At 34.0% G+C, this 24365-nt stretch overlaps 1 protein-coding gene across 6 annotated transcripts in view; it reads right to left on the reverse strand.

Moving 5' to 3' along the window:
- The window catches only part of PPP1R12A (protein phosphatase 1 regulatory subunit 12A), a 167317-nt gene that overhangs the window by 48046 nt on the left and 94906 nt on the right, over nucleotides 1-24365 (reverse strand). For all 6 annotated transcript variants that reach the window (XR_009736281.1, XM_061415617.1, XM_061415621.1 and 3 more), the window contains exons 4-9: nucleotides 19744-19903; nucleotides 14846-14990; nucleotides 13470-13544; nucleotides 12264-12352; nucleotides 11940-12097; nucleotides 5199-5323 (exon numbers count right to left, since the gene is read on the reverse strand). Coding sequence is in view for 5 of the 6 variants with exons in the window: in XM_061415617.1 (XP_061271601.1) it covers nucleotides 5199-5323; nucleotides 11940-12097; nucleotides 12264-12352; nucleotides 13470-13544; nucleotides 14846-14990; nucleotides 19744-19903 (752 nt within the window). In the remaining variant the exon portion in view is untranslated. The remainder of the gene's footprint in view (nucleotides 1-5198; nucleotides 5324-11939; nucleotides 12098-12263; nucleotides 12353-13469; nucleotides 13545-14845; nucleotides 14991-19743; nucleotides 19904-24365) is intronic.

The raw sequence follows: 24365 nt of genomic DNA on the forward strand, positions 1-24365 counted from the left end.
AAGCTCTGTAATATTTTACTCAGTATGATAGGCACTGCGATGATTCCTTACTGATTTCAGAGTTTAAAGTCACACTACTCGAGAACACAGGCTGGCAAACTTTTTTTCTATGAAAGGTCAGGTTGTAAATTTTAGGCTTTAACTACTCATCTATGCTGTTACAGTACAAACCCAGCCATAGGTAACATACAAGTGAATGAACATGGATGTGTTACAATAAAACTTTATTTAGGGGCAGTGAAGTTAGAATTTGTGTCACAAAATACTCTTTTTCTTTTAATCTTCCCCTGCCTCTGCCAACCATTTAAAAATATTAAAAGCATTCTAATTTGCAGACTGTACAAAAAACAGGTAGCGGGCCACGTTCGGCCCACAGACTATGGTTTGCTAATCCTCTCTGCCCCTAGAACCTTCCTCAAACTAGAAACAAATCTTACTCTTCCATGATAAAATAGTAAATAATATTTGCTGAATGTTACAACAGAAGCGAACATTTAACAAATGTTCACTTGTGTCAGGCCTAAAAGTGCTTCATATGGGTTATCTCATTTTGTCCTGCAACCACCCAATGAAATAGAACTTTACTATCATTTTAGAGTTGAGAAAAATGAGGCAGTATTATCAAGTTAGAAATTTTGTTGCACTGTTAAAACTGATATACCTCCTCTCTATCTAACATAAATTGTAATTTAAGAACTGGTTATCTGTTTAAAGGCATCTTTCTATTTCTGGTATATAAATGAACCTCTTTGAGTTAACTCAAGTATACCTATTCCCTGAGATTTTTCTTTTTGTTTTTATAACCAGGACACTATTTTGACTTTCCTATTCTTCTGACTACCCCCATTCTTGGTCTTCTTGTTGCTGTCATTGTAACATATTTCCTTGTCATAACCCTGTAACATAAGCACTCCAGTAGTCTGTTCTCATATATCCTATCTTCTCTTTATATTTCCTTCTGAGTGCTGGGAGTAGGGTCTTCTTTATATCCTCATGCATTGTATTCAGCTTCTTCTCAAATGCGTTATTCTGCAACTCAATCTCACTCCTAACGTCCCAGTTCCGAACTTCTATTTACCTGTAGAATGGACTATAGATAAGGAAAACTGGAACTGGAAACGGAAACAATGTGTAAAGTGCAACACCTTTATTTCCAAACCAGCTCTTCCTTGGTTCCCTATTTCTGTTACGGGCATCAGTAATCTATTCAATCCCTAAAAAAATTTTTTTTGGCCACATTGTGCAGGCATGTGGGATGTGGGATTTTAGTTCCCTGATCAGGGATCAAATCCATGGTCCCTGCAGTGGAAGCAGGGAGTGTTAACCACTGGACTGTGGAGGAAGCCCCAATCCCCTGCATTTGCAACTTGAAAGTCATGTTAGACCTCTTCTTTGTCATCTTCCTGCAATTATAAATTAAGTGACAAGTCTCTAAACCTCCTCCTCTCCTTTATATAAGACCACTGCCACTCTTCTGATTTATATTATCATGTTGGGAAACTTCAATGACTTCCTAATAAACCTTCTCTCACTCAGTCTCTCGCCTTCAAATACACCTGTACATTGGTATCAGAATAATATTCTATAAAGAATAATTCTCTCACGGCCTTGTTCAAATATCTATGATTCCCTATATCTATCAGATCACAAAAACGTTACCATAGGAATGAAAACATTTCACAGTTTGGCTCTACTTTTCCTGTTTCACTTCATATATGTATCCTGTAAATTAATCAAATTTGACAACTCATTTTTCCTGAAAAAATACTCTATATTATCCCTACTTTGATCACATCGTTTCTCTTCTGTTTCAACAAACTATACAAACTCTCTTCTCTGTTAGGCTGAAATACTACCTACACATTCTTTAAGATCTATCACAAATGTTCTAACTCCACTACCTCAAATCAAAAATGATTTCTTCCATTTTAAAACCACTGTTTTACAATTATACACTTTTATTGGTATACTTCATATACCCACAGCACCTAGTCTTTTATTTAATTTTATTATATTAATAATTAGGTTCAATTAGCAAGAACATGTAATCAAGACAACTCTAAATTTTTACCATCTAGTAAAGACAGTCTACATGTATTGGAATATATGTGTAGACAGCAGAATAGATAATCTTTTTTAGAGATTCCAACAATATTTACTTTGACTACAGAGTTATATATATAAACATTGTTAGTTAAACTTAGTTAGTTAAAATGTTAACTAACAATAAACTTACTGTTAAGATAAAATTTTAATATAAAACATTATTTAACTTATTAAGTTAAATAATGAAATAAACTTACTATTTAGTTAAATCATAAGATCAAACTAATGGTTTTACAGTTAATATATCCACAAATTATAGGCTTGATCTCATTGCTACAGAAATAGTTCTGCAATTTTAGCTGACAAGTCAACAACTGAAGAGAAGAACTTTTAAAGTGAATACATCTATGTTTCCCTATAGTTGTCAGGAGTTATTACAGAATGTAAGTGATATTCAATACTGTTGTAGAGCTTTCAGGGTTGTGATCTATCCCTTGTCATGCATGTTCATGTGTACGTGTGTCTATTTATATAAGGCTTATGCACTGGTGGAAGAAGCTAGAGAACTTAAGACAACTGTGTCTAAAAAAACAGAAGTTGAGGAGTGAGTGGCAACCTAAAAATAGAATTCTTAATTACAAAATCTTTTATGATACATTTATAGATTAAGAATTCATCTAAGGAAATTTGTTAGGTCTCTAAGTTAAAGGGAAAATCTTAAAACGTTAAAAAAAAAACTAAAATGCTAAATTAAAGTAAATACATTATCACTGAATATAACAGGCTTTAAAAGTCATACATAATACTGATTAAATTTTAAAATACTTCATTCTTTTGTACAAGACTTTATTACTTTGAATAAAATTTGGCCATAAAACATAACGAACAAATACTGAAACAAAATAATCTTTAAAGTAATCTTCAACTTGAGAATAAAATGCAGTTTCTAAATATACAAATTAGAGAAACAATTGTCATTAGGTCAACTTAATTAAGAATTAGAATCAATTCTGATTAATAATTGGTAATAAAATAAGAACTTTTATAGAAAGGGATAATTGGCCCACTAATCTAACAGAGCTATTAAGTATTTGCTTTCAGTGAGGGCAGTTGGCATAAACTGAGAAGTAACCTGCCATAAATCTAGGGTTATGTTTGAGAAAAATATAATTGATAAGAAGCCTACTGTAATTATTTGACTACAGTAGGAAAGAGATTGCTTAGCTAAATACTCAAAAGACTAACAGCTGGCTTCTTGGCGGGAATGGAGCTTATGGGAACTTTTTGATAAATCTGTAGTTCTAACAGATGATAAATCAAAAGAGTTAAAGTTCAGTATTCACTTAAGAAGTAAAATGGGGTTCTATAATTAAATAAACCTTTAGTTAAAGCAGCTCATGGTAACTCCAGTTATGATTAACTATCTTGAAAACTTTGCAGATAGACTGCTTCTGGAGAATTTAATTTTAAAGCATGTATAAATTATGGCCATTTGAAGATAGTTTCTAATTGCATTTAAGAAGCCCTCAGTTCTAGAATATAGAAGGTGAGATGATTTAGTCAGAGTCTCCTGATATTCAAACTGTACAAGTTAAATTCATGTTATTTCTACCATTAAAAATTCACTCTACTTCTTTCCTTTGGAAGAGTTTCAAGGGAGGATTATTAATAACAGTATGGGTCTTTCTCTAGCTTATGATTTTAAAAGGCTCAAATTGTGGCCACTTGGTATCAAATCCAAAGAATAGCAAAACTGACAATATGATAGAACTGCTGTGGGGATTTAAAATTAGTCCTCAAACCAATGCAAACCAAATAATGTCAGAAAAGCAACAAAATAAGAAGTCCAAAGGCAGAGACATGATAAATGAATACAATGTGTAATTTGTGAGTGGACCTTTAATTTGAAAAATCAAAACATTTTGAAAAATTTAAAAAAAAATCTGAAAAGTCAAAAAATCTAGATTTGAAAAATCTAGAAAGGTGTTACTAGGAGGACAACTGGGAAAATTCTGAGTATGGTTTGTATATTAGCATAAATAATGTTTTACATCAATGTCAAATTTTCTAAGTATATTAATTTCACTGTGGTAATGAAGGATAATGCATTTGTACTTAAATACATACTCAAGTATTCAGGAATACTGTGTTACAGTGCAAGCAGTCAATTCTTAAAACAGTTCTGAGAAAAGAAAAAAAAAGGGTGAGTGCCTATGTGTGTGTGCATGCACAAACGTGTATGTGAGTGTGTGTTACACAGAGAGGGAAATGAGTTTGCTTATAAAAGACAGGTAAGGGCTGGTAGGGAGAAGCCTTTAAAACGAGACCAGTAGGTTAAAGAAAAAAAAAAAAAACAAACCCACAGAAAAACCCTTAATCTTTAATATGGGTTTAAAAAAGTATGGGTTCTGAAATATCAGGGAAAAGAAGTCTTGAATATCAACACACGAAGTTGGAAAGCACTGTTTGGTGGAGAAAGTAAAGTAGGAAGGATAATAAATAGAGAACAAAATAAGGAAGAGGAAGAAATGAAACTAACATTTTGGGAGCACTTAGTCACTAGCCAAGCTCTTTCAATTACTGCTTAACAATGATAACTTATTTTCTCTCTTTACTATCATTTTTGTTTTGTCCTTTTTAGGGAGAACACATAAGGAAGATAGTAACTCGCCTAGAGTCACAACAACTAACAAGAGGTGGGGTCAGCAGCTGACCTTTGGTTTGTTCAGACATACCTGGTGCTTTGTAAATGAACTAGAAAATCAAGATTCCAGTTCTCTTAGTGACCTGTGGCAGTTTTTTTCGGGCTTAACTTATACACACCTCAAATTACCAAAAAGTACCTTTACTCAATAGAAATAAAAGATACAAAACTCTTGTTTCTCAAAAGTCAAAGGAAATAAAAAACTACCATGTTCAGTAGTTTTTTATATGAAAAATTTTATTTTTCTCCTCTTTATTTTTTCAATGATTAACTAATATCAACTGCAAAAAGTATCTGAAAAAAGAATGTAACAGGTTCAGCAGAAATCTCAGTAAAGAAAAAGTATTTTTATTCTAAAACCTTAAACTTAGAACTGTCTTCATGCTTTAACTTAAATGGTACTTACACAGAATACATTTATTTTTTAACAAACACAATTTTGTTTTACCTTTTTAATAGGTGATGTAGGTGTTGGCTGACCAGATGACACAGTAGGTGTTGTAACAGCTACAGGAGCTGCTTGTGTACTAGAAGTATTGGCATTAGTTACAGAAGCCATGGGTTTTGTCTTATCTTTAGGAGGAAAAAAAAGAAAAAGAACATTAAGAGTCATGATTCTAGATGAGTTCAGTTTCAGAGGTATTTAAAATAGTATTTAATACTGTATTTCTGTTTTCCCACTATCATCTCTTTTAACAAGAGAATTTTTCAAGGAGTTTCTAGAAATGTTTCAATATGTACAAGACTTAAATAAGAACATGACACATAACCAGACTTTTAAGAATAAAAAGCACAAACAAAATCTGACTTTTGTACTTCTAACACTATGGAAGTTTTTAAAAAAAACTTTAAATTAATTTTTAAAACCTGAACACTTGAATACAACATAACTTCAAAAAATTCCATATTGCTTATCTAAAACTTATAGCTCTTTTTTGTTCTAGGACATCCGAAACTGCTCTGTCAGTAATTACATTCCTGTCAAACAGTTACATTTAAATGTCACAAAGAGCATTCCTTCTCACCCCTAAAAGGTATAAAGTTAAATGGGTACAACACAAGCTGAATTAGGTTAAATCTCTTCCAATGATGTATCAAGACAATTTCCAACTAATAACTGATCACTTAGAAAAAGATTTTTGAAATACTAGAAAAAAATCAATATGATGCTAGCAAAAATTCAAAGACTATTTGAACACAGAAATCAAACTAGCTTTTAGCACAAGTCACATATAAATTTAAACCTTTAAATTAACTATAATTTATAAATGAGCTAGAAAAGTTAACTTTTCAAATAGTCAAAAGTCATTTAACTGAGCTTTAAAGTATTCCTTTAGTTTCAAAATGGGATAGAACAGGTATCTTTCTATACTTCTGGGAAGAAATATACTGCTTTTAAAGCTCTATGAGACATTCATTTTTATTATACTACCTCTCTTCCCTATGTTAATAGGGCTGAAAGCATAATCTCAAACTATATCAAAGGACAAGGCCAAACTGACACATTTAAAAATCACTATTACCATAGCTGTTCAAATAAACTGAATGAGCTAAACTCAGTCTAATAAGCTTTTTTTCTCATTGTTAAATCTCTTTTCATTCAACAGAAGCTAAGCCTACTCAGCATAATTAAGTACAAATCATGTACACTCTTAATTAAACCATCCTCCTGGGAAACAATCCATCTAACTGAAGAGATTAATTCAATGAATATTTATTAAGTGCCTAATACCTCAAGCATTGTCCTAAGCACTGGGGATATATCAGTCAACGAAAAGACAAAATAACTGCATAAAGCTTATAGTCTGGAAGGAGAAATAAAGTTCAGCATATTTTTTTGCATTTTCTCGTTTTTTCCTATTTTCTCTAGATTTAAAAATTTGTTTTATATTATTGAAATAAATACATACATCAAAGAATGTATATGCACATATGCAAACATTTATGGTTGGTTTATGAGTAATAATGAAACCAACCCCAGGTATCCATCATTCAACTTAAGTAAACATTATCAATGTTATTGAAGCCCTTTACATTCATTTGACTTCAACGAAGAATAAAAACTCCATGTCCTAAAGGAAAAAACAAAAAACTAAAAGCAAAACTATACTTCCCTTTCCTCATTCCCTCAACTACCTCTCAAAAATTTACAAATCATTTGGAAGGAAATTAAACTTTTGGTTGAGTCCCTATTTTCAATCTGATTTATATGAAACTGATTTAAAACTGGTTTTGTAAATATTTAACAAAAGAAAATCCAGCAAAATAGTTATTTAATATAAAATAGTTTCCCAAGGAAACAACCCTGCAAAAAGAAAAAAGAAACAGTTTAGAAATCATCAGGTCAAGCTGCAGCTCTATAGGGAAATGACTGCTTTCTCAAGCTTGCCAAATAAAGTATGATAAAGCCTTGTTGATATTAAAAGAGTGAGAGAGAAGGAACCACACAGCATTTACATGGGTTAATTCTTGAGATCGAGTCAAATTTTCCTGGCACAACTAGCTACTAGCAACAGGAAGAACAAAATTATCAAGTACAATGCTTTAGAGAAACATTTAAAGTTAGCTTTCTGAGAAACTCAGCAGAGTGACTGGTATGCTTAAACTTCAAATTGGGAACTAACATAACACAATTTGATAGTGATTAGTTCTATTCATATTTACAGAATAGAAGACTTTAAAGAACTATCCAGATAACCTAGTCTAATTCTTTCCATTCTATAAACAACAAAATTTCAACCCAAAGGTCAGGAGGTTTGCTAAATAGCAGTGCCCAGCACTGAGAGTTTGTATGCTGTTGCTGTTTAGTCGCGTCCAACTCAGCGACCCTATGGCCTGCAGCCCACCAGACTACTCTGTCCGAGGGATTTTTCTGGCAATATTGGAGTGGGTTGCCATTTTCTTCTTCTGGGGATCTTCCTGACCCAGGGATTGAACCCGTGGTTTCCTGTTTGGCAGAAAGATTTTTTTTTTTTTTTAACTCTATTTAGAAAGGCTAAAATGACTGTATGCTAATTTGAACAGGTATGCTATACAAGAAAATTTCATTTCATTTTTTATATCCTCCAAGTTGGATTCCATTGTATATGCTTTGTTCTTTCTTCAGACCTCTTTAACTTCAGACTGGAGGTGAGCAGAAATATGGCTTACTCCTTTCCCCTTAAATCATTCTCAGGCTCCAGACAAGGAGCTGGACCTCTGAGAAATCTTAACTGGCAGTGGTAGCTTTTAACTCTGGAGGCTTTTCAGGAGTATATAAGACAAGGAACAAGCTGCTCCTCTCTCAGCTCTTTCCAGGAATCTGACCCTAAGCAGACTGAAAGGCACTGTAAGACAAGATTAATCTACTGCCATTGGAACAACCTGCATTCACCCTGGGAGGCAGGTGAATCCCTGGGGACTGGTGATGAGATGCTGCAGCATCACCATAATCCACACTGGGATACGTCCTGTCCTGTCCTGTCCTCCAACTTGGAAGCTCCTTTGAATCAAACCACATTTTCACGAGAGTTCTTTGTGATTCCTGAGCATTTGAAGTGCGTCCGAACCTGAAAGCTGTGGAAAAATGAGCTGGCAAGCGGATTCTTTACCACTGAGCCACCAGGGAAGCCCAGTGAGTTGTATAGAAAGGATCAATTAAGAAAAATTAGGTAACAAATCTCTGAGCTATCTGGACTTCCAGTTCTTGAATTCTTCTTATGAGCTAGGAGATCTGGGTGCTAGTCTTGGTGCGGATGTGCCTGTAGTTTGATTTGTAATGACATATTTTACTAGAGGACAGAAGAGCCTAATATACTACACTCTATGAGGTCAAAAAGAGTCGGACATGACTGAGACTGAACAACAAGAAAATTTTACTAGAGACTAGGGGCCAAAGCATATCTCACAGAGAGGAGATTAACTACAGAAAACTAACTTTCAGTTCAGTTCAGTTGCTCAGTCGTGTCCACTCTGCAACCCCATGAATTGCGGCACGCCAGGCCTCCCTGTCCATCACCAACTCCCGGAGTTCACTCAAGCTCATGTCCATTGAGTTGATGATGCCATCCAGCCATCTCATCCTCTTTTGTCCCCTTCTCCTCCTGCCCCCAATCCCTCCCAGCATCAGAGTCTTTTCCAATGAGTCAACTCTTTGCATGAGGTGGCCAAAGTACTGGAGTTTCAGCTTTAGCATCATCCCTTCCAAAGAAATGCCCGGGCTGATCTCCTTTAGAATGGACTGGTTGGATCTCCTTGCAGTCCAAGGGACTCTAAAGAGTCTTCTCCAACACCACAGTTCAAAAGCATCAATTCTTCGGCGCTCAGCTTTCTTGACAATCCAACTCTCACATCCATACAAGACCACTGGAAAAACCATTGCCTTGACTAGATGGACCTTTGTTAGCAAAGTAATATGCTTTTTGAATATGCTTTTGAATATGCTATCTAGGTTGGTCATAACTTTTCTTCCAAGGAGTAAGTGTCTTTTAATTTCATGGCTGCAGTCACCATCTGCAGTGATTTGGGAGCCCAAAAAAATAAACTCTGACACTGTTTCCACTGTTTCCCCATCTATTTCCCATGAAGTGATGGGACCAGATGTCATGATCTTTGTTTTCTGAATGCTGAGCTTTAAGCCAACTTTTTCACTCTCCTCTCACTTTCATCAAGAGGCTCTTTAGTTCTTCTTCCCTTTCTGCCATAGGGGTTTGTGATCTGCATATCTGAGGTTATTGATATTTCTCCCAGCAATCTTGATTCCAGCTTGTGTTTCTTCCAGCCCAGCGTTTCTCATGATGTACTCTGCATATAAGTTAAATAAGCAGGGTGACAATATACAGCCTTGACATACTCCTTTTCCTATTTGGAACCAGTCTGTAGTTCCATATCCAGTTCTGTTGCTTCCTGACCTGCATATAGGTTTCTCCAGAGGCAGGTCAAGTGGTCTGGTATTCCCATCTCTTTCAGAATTTTCCACAGTTTATTGTGATCCACACAGTCAAAGGCTTTGGCATAGTCAATAAAGTAGAAATAGATGTTTTTCTGGAACTTTAAATACTTGTATTTGAGTCAATTTAAATTTCAATGGTGTCATTTTATCTTTCAAATGAACTGAACAAATTTAACTAAAGTATTATTAGATAAACATGTACATTAATCATATTTAAATGAGTAAACTTTAATTTTACACAATATACGAAAATTAATGTTTATTACAGAGTAATTATTATACAGTATCCATGTAAAGCAGGTAGTATTACCCTGATTTCAGAGAAATCAGATTAAATAACTTACATCCATAATTACATGCATGAATCAGTTCATGTTCTTGAACACTGTACATGCTGATTTTCATATAATTTGCTTTTATAATTAGAAATATTTTAATTAGCATGTTATACAAATAAATTTTAATATTCAATGACTACCTGTTGTTCTACTTCCAATTTTACTTATACTACTGTGTCATCAAGGCAAACGATATGCTGACTTACCTGACCAGCAATGTGATAGCAATAAATAAAAAATTATTAATAAATCCCTAGAGTCTAAAATCTAGCCATTTATAAACCTCAAAAACTCTTTGTGTATTTCCAAAAAATAATTTACTTGTAGTACTAGTAAGTTCAAGAAAATAAGGAAATTCATAACAAAGCACCTGGCAACAAAGCTAGCCTGTACCTATTTAGCAGTATCTTGTTTTTAATGGGAAATAGAATTAACAATATGTTCCTTGACATGTTTATTTAGTAAACTAACTTCTCACATTTTCTTAGAGAAAATATTTTGCTGAGTGAGTAAAAATAGTCTGATTCAAAACTGCTGTTGTTGAGTCCAGAGGAAACAGGGGGAGTTCAAGGGATTCTAGGGCTCCTTTGTGTTTACCACTTGATCACCAAACTAGTCCTGAGATTATGATGATAGTCTTGCATTAATAAAAATCTTAATGGAAATGAAATACTATTTCTGGTAAATATGTTAAAATGCCAAAATGCCAGGTTACACAACTCAAAGATGGCAATACTGGAATCTCAAACTCTTCAGAAGTTTTGAGTGATTAGGCAGTAAAGAATAAAAGCAATTCAGTAAACAAAATTTATAAAAATGTGAGCCAGAGGAAAAAAATATAGAAACTATACCCTTGATAATAAAAAGGATTTAAATTGTTATAGCAAAACAATCTGGCAGCATCTGTGAAAAATGAAAATATGACTCAATGATCCAGTTTTTCAGTATATCTATTACAAAACCTCTTGGACATATACACAGGGAGATAATTATAAAATGACTGCTCCAGGACTGTTTACAATAAAACACTGGGAATTAGGTTAATTTTTTATCAAAAAGGAAGTCAATGTATTTAATGAATATTATACAGTAACTGAAGGGATAGATTATATATAAAAAGATACAGATAGATAGAAACAAAACTTTTAAGTAAAAAAAAACAAGCTGCATAACGATTTCTAGGGTAGAAAATGAAACACAAAACAACCTTATAATTACTATATATTATTTTTGAATGTAAGATAAGAGTATAACAATGGATTAGGAGATTCAGGAAAAAACTCATGATAGTGATTTGGGAAAGAAATGAAAGAGAAGTAGACTAGGGTGATGATTAAAGAAGACAACAGTTTTAATTTTATTAAAAGAAAATTAAAAACAAAATATAGCTAAAAGTCAATAGCTGCTTAGTTTTGGTAGTCTGAGTATGAAAGTTTATTATATTTTTCTATATATTTAAAATTCCTCAAAACAAAATAAATTTCCCCACACGTCTACAGGAAAAATTCTTGGGACTCAGTCCCAACTTTCTATTACTCAGGAAATACTTGGGAGCCAGCTTCCTGTACTTGGGTCTCAGAAAGCAGCAGGAGCATTCTTGAATTGCTGGGAACCCATCTAACCCTATCTGTACCACCCAAAAGGAGTCTTCAAAGCTTCTTCACCTTCTTCAAACTTAAAAATATAAGTCAGTGAAACACAAAGGTGATCAAGAGCATCCAGGTAATTAGAGAACAATACAATCACAACTATACTTAACATTCTAACACTCCTGAAAGGTAATTTACAGGCTTGTTGCTGGCTTGGCAGGTATCTTAAATAGCATGTCAGTCTGAAAAGTTTCAAAATTAAAGTCTGACCTCATCTTACTTTATAGTTCATCAAAATTTCACTAAAAATCCTTTTATCCTTCACATTTTACCTGTTTCAGCTTCTGATTCTGAGTCATCTTCCTCATCTTCTTCACTAGAGCAACTAGATTCATCTTTCTTTCCTTCTTCTTCATCATCAACCTTTTCTTGTTCCAGAGATTCAATACGGGATGCATTTTTCTCAGGCTCAATAATCAATGTCTCTTTACTGTAAAAGGAAAAAAAGCCTTAAAATAATTATAAAAACAAAAGGTCAAAATACAATATAAATGTATTAATTTTTCTCAGATCCACAAAATCTAATAACCATATCTGTGGCTATCATGCCAACTCATTTAAAAAAATAACAAAATCTCCTTTAATATTTTACTTACTTTTTAAAGGTCTTCTGTGACTGATTATTATCCATATTAGCTGTTGATTCAATTAGTGGAGATTTCTTTTCCCGTTTTTCACTATGGAGCTTTATAAAAGTTACACAAAGAAAAATAAGAATACTATTAAAATAATATAAATCAGCAAAATACAGAATTTAAAATAGTAACAAAGTAGCCTCCCAAACACTAAATGAAAACAAACAGATAGAACAAAGATTTAAATTTTACCTAAAAAGAAAAGGGCTTGGATAAAGAATAAAAAAGAACTAGACAGTTAAAAATGTCCACAAAGGAGAGTTCTCTGGTGGTCCTGTGGTTAAGATTCCACCCTTCTGTACAGAAGGCACAGGTTCAATTCCTGGTCGAGGAACTAAGATATGCTATGCAGCCAAAAAAAAGGGGGGGAGGTGCTCCACAAAGGATTAAGTTGGATTTTTTTTTAAAGATCCCTCCAACTTTAGTTTACTGAAAAAGCCAGAGTCCATTAATCATTTAGGATGTCTGATAATACTTAAACAATTGCTTCCTAGTTATAGGAAGCAATATATATATATATGTATATATATATTGGTATGTATATATATATATATATATATATAATATATGTAAAAAGCAAAACTGTTTGCTTTTCTAGGGTACGCTATTTTTGAAATCTGAGATTGTCTCCACCTTCTAAGCAAACCTCCTTATGAAATCACAAAAACATTATTGAGAACATACACATTATACAGGGCTTCCCTGGTGGCTCAGTAGGTAAAGAATCCACCTACAATGCAGGAGAAGGGGATTCGATCCCTAGGTTGGGAAATTCCCCTGGAGGAGGGCATGGCAACCCACTCCAGTATTCTTGCCTGGAGAATCCCATGGACAGAGGAGCCTGGGGGGCTACAGTCCATGGGGTCGCAGAATTGGGGTCGCAGAATTGGACACAGATTAGCAACTGAGCACACACGCACATACATTATCTAAGTATTCCTTTGGGAAGGGGAGGCTAGAGAAATGGGGAAAGGGCAACACAAAAGGCTAAAAAAATACCACCACTACTCCTTTATTCTCATTTACTGTCATTTAATTTGTTTGCTGGGAATACCTTAAAACCAAACAGTACAAAATATTATAAGAACACCTTTTCAACTGTCTGAAATTCAGTGTTATAAGGGGATTCACTAATAGAGACAATTTTTAGATAGTCATCAAACATACCAGATTTTGCTTCTTTTGCAACTCTTCTAAATATCCTAAAATGTCCTCATCTGCTACATCAAAGGCTGTCTGGCCCTACACAGAAAACAAAGGGTTGGTGATGATAAAAAGTTATCAATAAATTATGCCCTCAGTGATTCTCTATAAATCTACAGAAAGAATTAGGTAATTTTTTTTATAGTAGCTACAAAACATGGTACAAATGATTTGAAGTAGATAAATGAAAAATCCATGTGAGGAAGAAGCAACTGATATATATCCCCTTACTTATTTTGGTAACAGCTTTATTGATCTATAGTTCACATACAAGTCAACTATTTAAAGTATGCAATCCAATGGTTTTTAGTATATCCACGAGTATCACCACAACCAGTTTTAGAACATTTTCATCATCCTCAAAATAAATGACATACCCACTGCAATCTCCTCACCATTCCTCCTTGCTCGCCCAGTCTAAGGCAACCATTAACATACTTCCTGTTACTATAGATTCTTGTTACCTATTCTGGACATTTCATATGAAAGGAATCATACAGTATACAGTCCTTTGTGACTGGCTTCCTTTACTTAACATACTGTTTTCAAGGTTCTTCCATGTTGTAGTAAGTATCTACTTCATTCTTTTTTCAATTGCTGAATATTATTCCATTGTATTGTACACCATAGTCTGATAATTTATTCACCGGCTGATGGACATCTGCATCTGCTTTTGCTTTTCTGGTATATAATGAATAACACTGCTATGAACATTTGTATACAGGTTTTTGTGTGGACATCTGTTTTAATTTTTTTGGGTATAACAGCTACAAGCAGAATAACTGGGTCATGTAGTAACTCCAAGTTTGCCGTTTTGAAATCTTATTTCTATTTTACCACCATAAAAATTAATTAAATTCTTACTAGAATAATAAGATAAATATATGCATTTCAAATATACTTAAAAGTTCATCTAGCCACAGGTATGACTTAGTTTCAAAAATCAGTCCAGACAAACATCTGTCAATCTGTTTTTATTCACAGTGGGAAAGACAATTTTAAAGAGCTGGTGGCCAAAAATAATAAGGATTTTTCTTGTTGCCGGCTTAGTCCTTATAATAACCCTACTGGTACAAGTTTCCAGAACACCAGAAAGTTCATTGTTTAGAATATACTCTACCTTATACATTTGTAAAGTTTTAATTTATGAGTTTTTAAATATAATATCAATGGAAGAGCCTCATAAGTAGCGGGAAAAGACTTAATAATAAAAATGAATAAACAACTGACAATTATGAAAAGCTTAACACAATTATATAATATATAGTCTCATAATATTTTAAAGACTAAAACTCTATTTTTAAAAGTTAAAATATTTAAGGTACATTTAAAAGGCCTACCACTTTGTTGACCATCTCCATATCACACAGATTGTCCACTAAAATCCGACATGCTTCTTCTTTACCCCAATGAGCTGCAGCATGAAGAGGTGTCCAGCCATCATAATCTTTAATATTAACATCATAGCCTGCCTGTATTAAAAGTCTAAACAAATTACAGTGAATTAGATAATCATTAAAATCTAGAAATGAGTGAATATAATCAATAGCTGTATACCATGCACTTAAACAAAAATTTGCAATATATTTCTTTTCATAGTTCAAAATTTCTCCTCCCCTCCACAAATTAACTAGGGCAAAAAAAAGTAATTCTCAGAAAACACTGAAATAGAGAATCCTGAGTTACTGCCATAATAATGAATTCAGTTTTGATCAATTCCTCATAATTATTCCTCTTAATGACTGTGTCTTATGGTTTGGTATGATATTGATTCTTATTAAGATGTTTCTAACTGAAATTTTCACAGGGAAGTCTATGATTTTTCAAAACTACTAGATCAATTTGTATGTTAAACTGATTTATTATAGGAAATGGCTTCCATATGATATATCATGTCAGGCTGAACACGTTCTCAAAATATACTGGGATTAAACAAACATTTGTAGTGTTATTGTTGCTTTCCAGTTAAGGAACTGGTTTATGAAAGCTTTCATGAACCTTTATGATCTACCACTGGAAATTTTCACAAGAAAATGACAATCTGTTAGAAACAAAACAAAGCAAAACAAGTATTCTGAGGGGTTGAGTCTATTTTCTGTAGCAGTAGAAAGCAGATATTCTAATCATCAACAAAGCTAGAAAACAGGAATACATTTTAATACAATGCAAAAAGTTACATAAATGTTAGTATGCCCTTCTAACTATATATTGACATCAACTTTTATTTAGAAATTAAGCTCATAGAGATCAAAGAATGGGTCTATAAATTGCACACAGCACAGCCCCACACACAAAGGCGAACACTAAATACCTCATAACTCAAATCTGGTTAACCTTTACCTTACTTTCCAAGATGTTGACCTTGAGAAGGGCTTCTTTTTACCTACAGGAGGTGGTAGTGATAGCTAACATATAATCATTTATTTATGTTTAAGAACTGATTTCCCTATTTCCTAACAATATCTAAAGAAGATGTTTCTATTTATGGCTCCATAGTGGAACCATCTTAAGAACTTGTTTAAAAAAAAAAAAAAAAATTCCTCATCTCCACCCCAGTTCCACTGAATTAATCAGCATTTTGGGAGATGGGCCCTGTCAATCTGTGTTTTTAATAAGTCCTCCATATGACCTCACATCACTGCCTGTTATATGACTGCAGATCAACATTTAAGAGCCACTGATCTACAAAACAGGCTAGTAGATATAAGTCTGAAGCTTTAAGTTAAAAAAATATCGCCACTAACACATACATTATCAGATATTTTATTAATAGGGAAAAATAAAAATATATCCACAATTAGGAAATATAAACTGTAATAATGTTAAATACCCTGCATGGTATTCTAAGTACTGGGGAGTCTGTGTGGAGAGAAAAGTAGAAACATTCCCCTCTCCCCGCTCCCAACTATAAGGCTCTCTATATACCAGGCCATGCAAGGGTACTCCAAAAATATAAGATGGTATTTATTATACTCAAGGAACTTCTAATGGAGGACAAAAGTCAAGTAAAACAACAATCAACCCTCACAGACACGTTTACGGTGAAGCTGCTTTAGAAGTACAGGGCTGAAAAGCCTAAAAGTCAGCTGAAAGGGGCTGTGTGTTTGCAGGGAGGGGATAAAGGGGGAGATGCTGACATCCGAAACGGATGTCTTCTATTTATTTTTGATTTCATATGTTCTTTCCTAAGTAATACACTCCCAAGTTTCAAAAATAAAAAAGAATAAATGACTATATAGGAAAGTCACTTTCCCATTGCTGACCTTTAGCCAACCAGCTTCCCCTCCCCATAGATAACCATACTACAATTTTTGATTAGATCCTTACAGAGAGATTTTAGGCATATATATAAACAGATACAACTTAAATTTAAAAAATAAATAAATAAACACAAATGAGGCACAGTTCTATCCTTGGGTTGACACTAAACACATCCTATTGCTCCTTTCATATATTAGGTAGTGTTTTAATCATTACAGAGTATTCTAGTGAAAGGATGCATCATAATCTAGGCAATCACCCACTCCAATCATAAACAACGCTGCTGGCACATACCTTATTTCCTAGGGGAGAGTAAGAATATCTGTAAAAAAAGTTCCCAGAGGTAATGCTGCTAAACCAAAGGATAACTGTTACTTTGATAAAATTTGCTCAATAGTCATTTTTAGTTCTACCAATAACATAAGAGAGTGCTTTTTCCCAACTTTGTCGACACTGTGCCAAGCATTTTGATCTTTGCCAGTATGATAGATGGAAAATGATGATTCATTGCAGCTTTATCTGCAATTATTATGAATGAGGCTGAGCTTTTTTTCCCATAGACTGAAGAGCCTTGAACTGAGTCAAAGAATCAAAAGGAATTTACTTCTAAGTTGAAGAGATGGTGAATGAAGGTACCTAGACAGAAGTAAGAGTATGCTTTAAGACATCATGACAGAACTTAAAGAGGATATATATAGTTGGACTCATGAATGCCTGAGGATCAGTGGTAGCAGCTTAGCTTGACAGAGAAACCAATGGCCAGATGACTGATGGTCTTATGTGCTAGGCTGAAGAGTTTAAAATTCATCACAATTTCTAAGAATCTTAACGAAGGACATTAAGAGCCTATATAACTAAATTACAAATACCACTTGGAAGCAGTCTAGAAATCCATTTAATAGGGCAATCTGGTACTCATATATACATTCACAGAAACAAGAATTTTAAGAAACAAAATTATCTTCACCATATGTAATACTCTTTGATATTTTCAATTATTTTCTTTTAAATGCTGTTTGCAATTCACTAAGTGCATTTCATGACCCACACTAATGGGCCTTGAAAGTTTGGAAAAGTTTTGTACTAGGGAGAAACAGATGAGACAAAGAAACTAATTAAAGAGTTAAATGTACCATTCTAGGAGAAGGCTTAAGTTCCTGAAGTGAGCAGAGACTGAAATAGGAGGAATCTAGAATAACTGACCCATCACTGTTCTTACGGAAGAGAGGGAATAAGGACAGATTTATATTAGAGGCCCAGGTGGAACAAGCGCAACATAAAGGGTGCAGTAGATTTTGCTGAGGGCCAGTCTTATTAGCTTTCACATACATATAACAAAAGTTATGCAATGAATTCTTTTTTTATACATAGTTGCCAACACCTTTGCATTGCATAAGAAAAAACCAAAACGCAAATTTGTTGTGACATAAAAGAGCTTTTCCTAAGAATATTTGTTGGTCAATAAGTAAGTCCCCTATATACAGACCTTTAAGTTTTGAACTTTCAAAGATGTGAACACATATTCACACGTCCAATCACAGAAGTTGGTTCACGTGCCTGGCGTACACCACCACGTGTGTGCGTCTACCACAGTGGTTGTGCTTTTGAGTACTTTACCATTCAGTACTGTATACAGTACAGTAGTACAGTACCTTTATTTCAAGCCTAGGATTCCAGGAGCAAGCGTAAAAGCAGCACTGATGTACCTGGTGCTGCCAAGAGGTACCAAGCAATAACAATGGAACAACAGTGACAGTAATTAGAGAGTGGAGTGAGGTGAAAAGATGGAACTGGAGGCCCAGAGAAAGGACGAAGAGAGACAAGAGGAAGAAGTTAACTGAAGAACAGAAGCGATTTACGACACAGGAAATGGCAAGGGGAGTTTCTTCATCTGAGGAGGCACAGAAAGCTTTTGAGTCACAGGACCCAAATGCAGAACAGGACAGGAAGGTTGCAGCAGCCTTTCAGAATGCTATCCAGTGCTACCGTGACATCTACGAGAAGAGAAAAAAGAGGTACTACCCAGACAACACTGGGTCATTTTTTCAAGAGGGTAGATAGAATTGAACCCAGCAAGGAACCAGAACCTGTGCCATCAACGTCAAACATGAGTGACACTGCAGCTTGTCCTCTGCTTCCTGTTGCTGATGATCCTTCAGCTCTACCATCTCCCACCATCTCTCCCTCCTCCAGTCAGCAACTCTTTCTGTCTGCTCATTCAATGCCCACCCTGTATGCCAGCTACTGTGTTGTAGTACTATACTTTTCAAGGTATTGTACTGTAAGATTAAACAAGTTTTCTTTATTTCTTGCTTGCCTTTATATATTATTTGTGTGAAAAGTATCATAAATCTATTAAGCACAATACTATATAACCAATTGTGTTAATTGGGTACCTAGGCTAACTCTGTTGGACTTACAAATTGGTGTTATGAATAAACTCTTGGAACAGAACTTGTTCATAGATAGGGGACTTACTGTATAGTCTAAGTTGCTTATGGTTTAATATTATGCTAATAGCTCTCTGAATTCCAGTGCTCACATAGTGAAAATCTTTAAAAAAAAACCAAAATCAGACAAATTATATGTAAGTAAATAATCAGTACGACTCTCAGAATTTGATAGTACATATTATATACATTGTTCTTAGTTTCTGTATCCAGAGCTCACCTATCTGAGAACCTCAAAGAGACTCTAATAATTTACCAGACCAGAAGGTAACACATAATGGTTGTCTGACACTTAAATTTTACTTATCAGAAAACTGCAATGGAAAAAAACAACAGGAGAATAATAAAAATTTGAGAATGAAAGAACTTCAGAAACAAAACAATAACATTCATTTAAGTAATTTTCAAAAACTGTTTCAAAATAACATTAGCAGGTATCTTAAAAAAGGAAAAATGAAACAAAGAAAACAAAGCAGAAAAACAACTGTGAGAAGCACAGAAAAACAACTGTGAGAAGCAATACTTACTTTAAAACTTCTGTATAGCCCTTGGCGGCTGCAACATGAAGCGCTGTACCTCCAGATTTTGCATGCCGGACATCATTTATATGACCACTATTTAACCACTGTCTGGCATCTCTAAGCATTATTCGTTCCTCTTCTTTTCGAGCTGCTTCTATATCAACCCCTGATATGATAAAAATAACTTTTTATTTTTTTCTCTATAGAAAATGTTTTTGTTTGGAAATAAAATTATCTCAATCATTTTAAGTGAAAATTAAAAGTGATATTATATTTTTGAAAACTGGGCTGCCTAGAACACGCTGGTTAAAGAAATGCGGGAATACTGTAGATATTTTATTAGCATTTTTAATTGACTATTTAATTTTTATCCTTACAATATTTTTTTGGCTTTTTTATTTAACCTTTTCTGCTTATTCCTTTTGTTTTTGAATATTTGAACATTCCCGAAGGTATATCTTCCTTTCGTCTAAAAAACAGATTTTTTTTAACACAATCATATATATTTAAGTCTCAATTTTCTATCCACCTGCTTTGACTAGTTCTCTGAACTCTAGCCTAGTAGGCATAAATATTTATTAAAACACTTCAACTTGGAGGTCCTGTCTTCATGTAAAATTCAACAGGCCTTAAGACAGGTTATTTTTTAACCAACACAGTACACTGTTCATACCGTTAGTATCAGTTTTATAATTTTAATAATAAGTTATACAGATGTTTATTCATTTAAAAGCTTGAAGCATTGTGCTAGGTTGAGGTGATAAGGTGATAAGCATTGTGCTAGGTTGAGGGAATTCAGAATGGAATAGAACCTTCAAAGAGCTCAACATTCTAAGAAAAAAATTAAAAGAGAAAAGTTAATCCTGAAATTCTTCAGTAATCTCATGTTATCTTATGTTTTCAAATGCTGGCTATTTAAAAAACAGCACACATCACATCATTTACACTTTAGAAGATCATAAGTTTTAAGAGTTTTTAAAAAGGTGAAGATACTGCTTTTTTATCTTCTATCCCCATCATCTGGATGGGTACCTGATCTAAAGTAAAAAGGATCAGTAAATGTTTACTAAATGAATACTGTTTAGTTGCTAAATTGTGTCCGACTCTTTTGCGACCTCAAGGACTGCAGTCTGCCAGGCTCCTCTGTCCATGGGATTCTCCAGGCAAGAATACTGGAGTGGGTTGCCAGTTCCTTCTCCTGGGCATCTTCCTGATCCAGGTTTTGAACTGGAGTCTCCTGCATTGGCAGGAGGGTTCATTACGCTGAGCCACCAGAGAAGCCTTAGGTTCCAACACTTGCCTAGAAACCTGGAGGTCATCCTTAATCCCTCCCTTTACCTTATCTCCAGCCCTCATCCAATTAGTCGGCAGATTGTGAGTTGCCATCTCCTAGAATGTCTTTGTAATGGCTCCTTGCTGCTGCTGCTAAGTCACTTCAGTCGTGTCTGACTCTGTGCGACCCCATGGATTGCAGCCCACCAGATTCTGCCGTCCCTGGGATTCTCCAGGCAAGAACACTGGAGTGGGTTGCCATTTTCTTCTCCAATGCATGAAAGTGAAAAAGTGAAAGTGAAGTCACTCAGTCATGTCCGACTCTTAGCGACCCCATGGACTGCAGCCTACCAGGCTCCTCCGTCCATAGGATTTGCCAGGCAAGAAGAGTACTGGAGTGGGGTGTCATTGCCTTATGCTATTTTAATTCATATCTTATGTCTCACACCTTGATGACTACAGCTGGCCCTTAATTCATTCACCTCAGTCCCTTCTGAGTCATTCCCCACATGATCACAAGACTGGTTTTTCGGTATTAAAATATGATCATCTCACTTTTCTATAAAAACCTGTCACTGATTGCTAAGCTCTTATAAGACAAAGCTCAAGCTCTTAAGTGTAGCATACAAAGCCATTTATGATTTGGTCTCAAGGCATTTTTAATCTCTAGTATTTCTCCTCTATCATCACCCAGTGCTCTAACCATCTGGGATCTTCACATAGGTCAAGTACATCACTTGCTTGTGCTACTGTGCAAGCTGTTATCCTCTACCTGGAATGTATCTTTATCTTGCTTGCTTTATTTATTCAAGACACAACTGAACTGCTGAACTGAAGCTCAATCTTAAAAAAGTAGGCAAAAATGGAAAAGTATTTTTAAAATCCCAAGATTACAGAAGTACCAGCTAAAGTCATCTTGAGATAATAACATCTAGAGATCTTATTACCACATATGAAAGAAACTAACAATAAGACTTTCCAAACTGACTTCATAAAACAATTATATGTATAATATAGAACAAATAAAACCTATTAGTTACAAAGCATCACCATTTCTATAAAAAATCAATTTTACATTATAAATTTCCTATCAAAAGATAACCAGCCCATCTTATTGAAGATGTCTTCTAATGTTATTCATAAAAGAAATTATAAGGCTGCAACTGTAATACATTAAGAATATTTCTACTAAAAGACTTTTCTCAGACTGATTTATTTTCTTATGCTTTTTTTTTTTAACTATGTCTTTTAAAACATGAACCTATTTATTATCTTTATCCCTTTTCTCTTTACCATCTTAAACAGCCTAACTGTTACTATCTTTTATTATTCTAAATTTCCTCTGGACTTGAAATAAATAAATTATCTACTTTTTACTTCTGGATTTATCTAATTTCATGCTATCTTTATCTTATTACAAAGCAATTACCCTCTGTTGCCACCAAATTGTGCCTTTATATAAATTATATATAAAAACAACTCAAGTCTAAAATTTAAGTATATGTGAAGGGAAATTTCTTATGTTTAAGTAAATTCAGTTACCAAAAAACCTAACAACACTTTTCTTCCTTTTAAAATCTTTTAAAAAATACCAATGATTACAGCGATGGACAATTACGTATTTTTTAAACCTCATCAGACAATATAAATATATATATATAGAATATATATATATAGAGAGAACAATACCTGTTTTCTAATTCCAGTATTTTAACTAGGCTACTAACCTTCAGACAGCCATAACTTCTTTCAATATTAGTATAATGAGTTAAGAACACAGACCTGAATCTACACTGCTTGGTTTCAATCCCTGATCTGCCACTTACTAGCTCTATCATCTTGAGCAAGACACAATCCACACTAACCTTCAGTTTCTTTATTTGTGAGTTAGGAATAATCAAAGTAACTATCCACAATGTTGTTGTGAGGATTAAATTAATTAATATATGTGAAGTATTCAGAAGAGGAATAAGCAGTAAGGTGTTAATTATCATGATCAGTTCTAAAAGTCTATGATTCTGCTTCTCTTTTATTGCCTTGTGGACTAACAGGGAAAAAATCCTATAAAGCATTTTACTGGTCTTTAATTCACCTACTGGTCTTTAGTTTACCTATAATTGCAAAACTTTTAAACAATGAAAACAATGTATACTGAACTAAATGGGGTATGATATAATAAAGTGACTAGACTATTTACCATCTGTCAGTACTATTAAGAAATAATAAATGTTAGCTTATAAAAAAATGTTAGTCAATTCTCTTAGGTAAGAAAACATAAAACTGAATTGGAATTTGGTTAGAAAAGAGGTGCAAAAATTGACTTGTATTCCAAGCTAAATAAAGAAAATTACTTTAAAACATAAATCAGAAATACTTTCATCTACTATTCAATTCTTACTACTTTCAAAGGAAATTTACTTAAGCATGATTAGTTGTTAATCATGTATATCAGAACAAGAAACAAGAGCCAAAAGAATGATTAAAGAATTTTAAAATATTAAATAATAACTTTCATATCAGGATAAATAATTTGAGAAATCTTGTCATTACTAGCGATATATTTAGGAGGCTCCTTTTATAAATTGTTCAACTCTACTGATAGATAGAGAGAGATGCCCCTATCTTTTTTCCTTTGGAATAAAGTTATATTATATAAGTCATGTATTCCCATTTATTATTCCCATGAATAAATGAACATCAGGAAATATTTCTAGGAGACATTCCTAACAGAGTGCAGTGTGGTACTGTGATGAAGAGTGTGGGGCGCAAGGTATCTGCTACACTGTTTGGGACTGAACCACATACAGCACCACTTTCTACCTGTTTGACCTTGGGCAAATCTCTGAATCTCCTTTTCTCATCTATAAAATGCAGTGACAGCACTATTAACCTTGTAGAATTGCTCTAAGGATGAAATGAAATAATTCATGTAAAGTCTTCTGCTCAATAACTAGTATTTAGATATTTAAAAAAGAGGTAGCTTTTATTTTTAGTATCAGTGCTTCACTTTCAGTTTCAGGGTCATATTATATATTATTTTCCAGAATTTCTCATCTATCATTTTTCCAGATTTACATTTTCCATCCTGACATTGCCTAGATTCCAACATGGCACTGAACACTGCCATTCAGATGTGCTTTAGCAACCACAAATTCAATACATCTCAAAACAAACTCATGCACGTTCTAAATTTGTTCCTGCTTTGTTCCACCTTTTTGTGTGAATTCACCCAATAATCACATCTTAAACTGGAAATCTCAGGAGGCAAATTAGCTGGTCTCAATTCTTCCTTCAACTCCATATTCAATTACTCACCAAGCTGTTTTAATTTTACCTTAATATTTTCTGAAAACAAC

The sequence above is a fragment of the Bos javanicus genome, chromosome 5, assembly GCF_032452875.1.
Source record: "Bos javanicus breed banteng chromosome 5, ARS-OSU_banteng_1.0, whole genome shotgun sequence".
Classification (NCBI taxonomy): domain Eukaryota; kingdom Metazoa; phylum Chordata; class Mammalia; order Artiodactyla; family Bovidae; genus Bos; species Bos javanicus.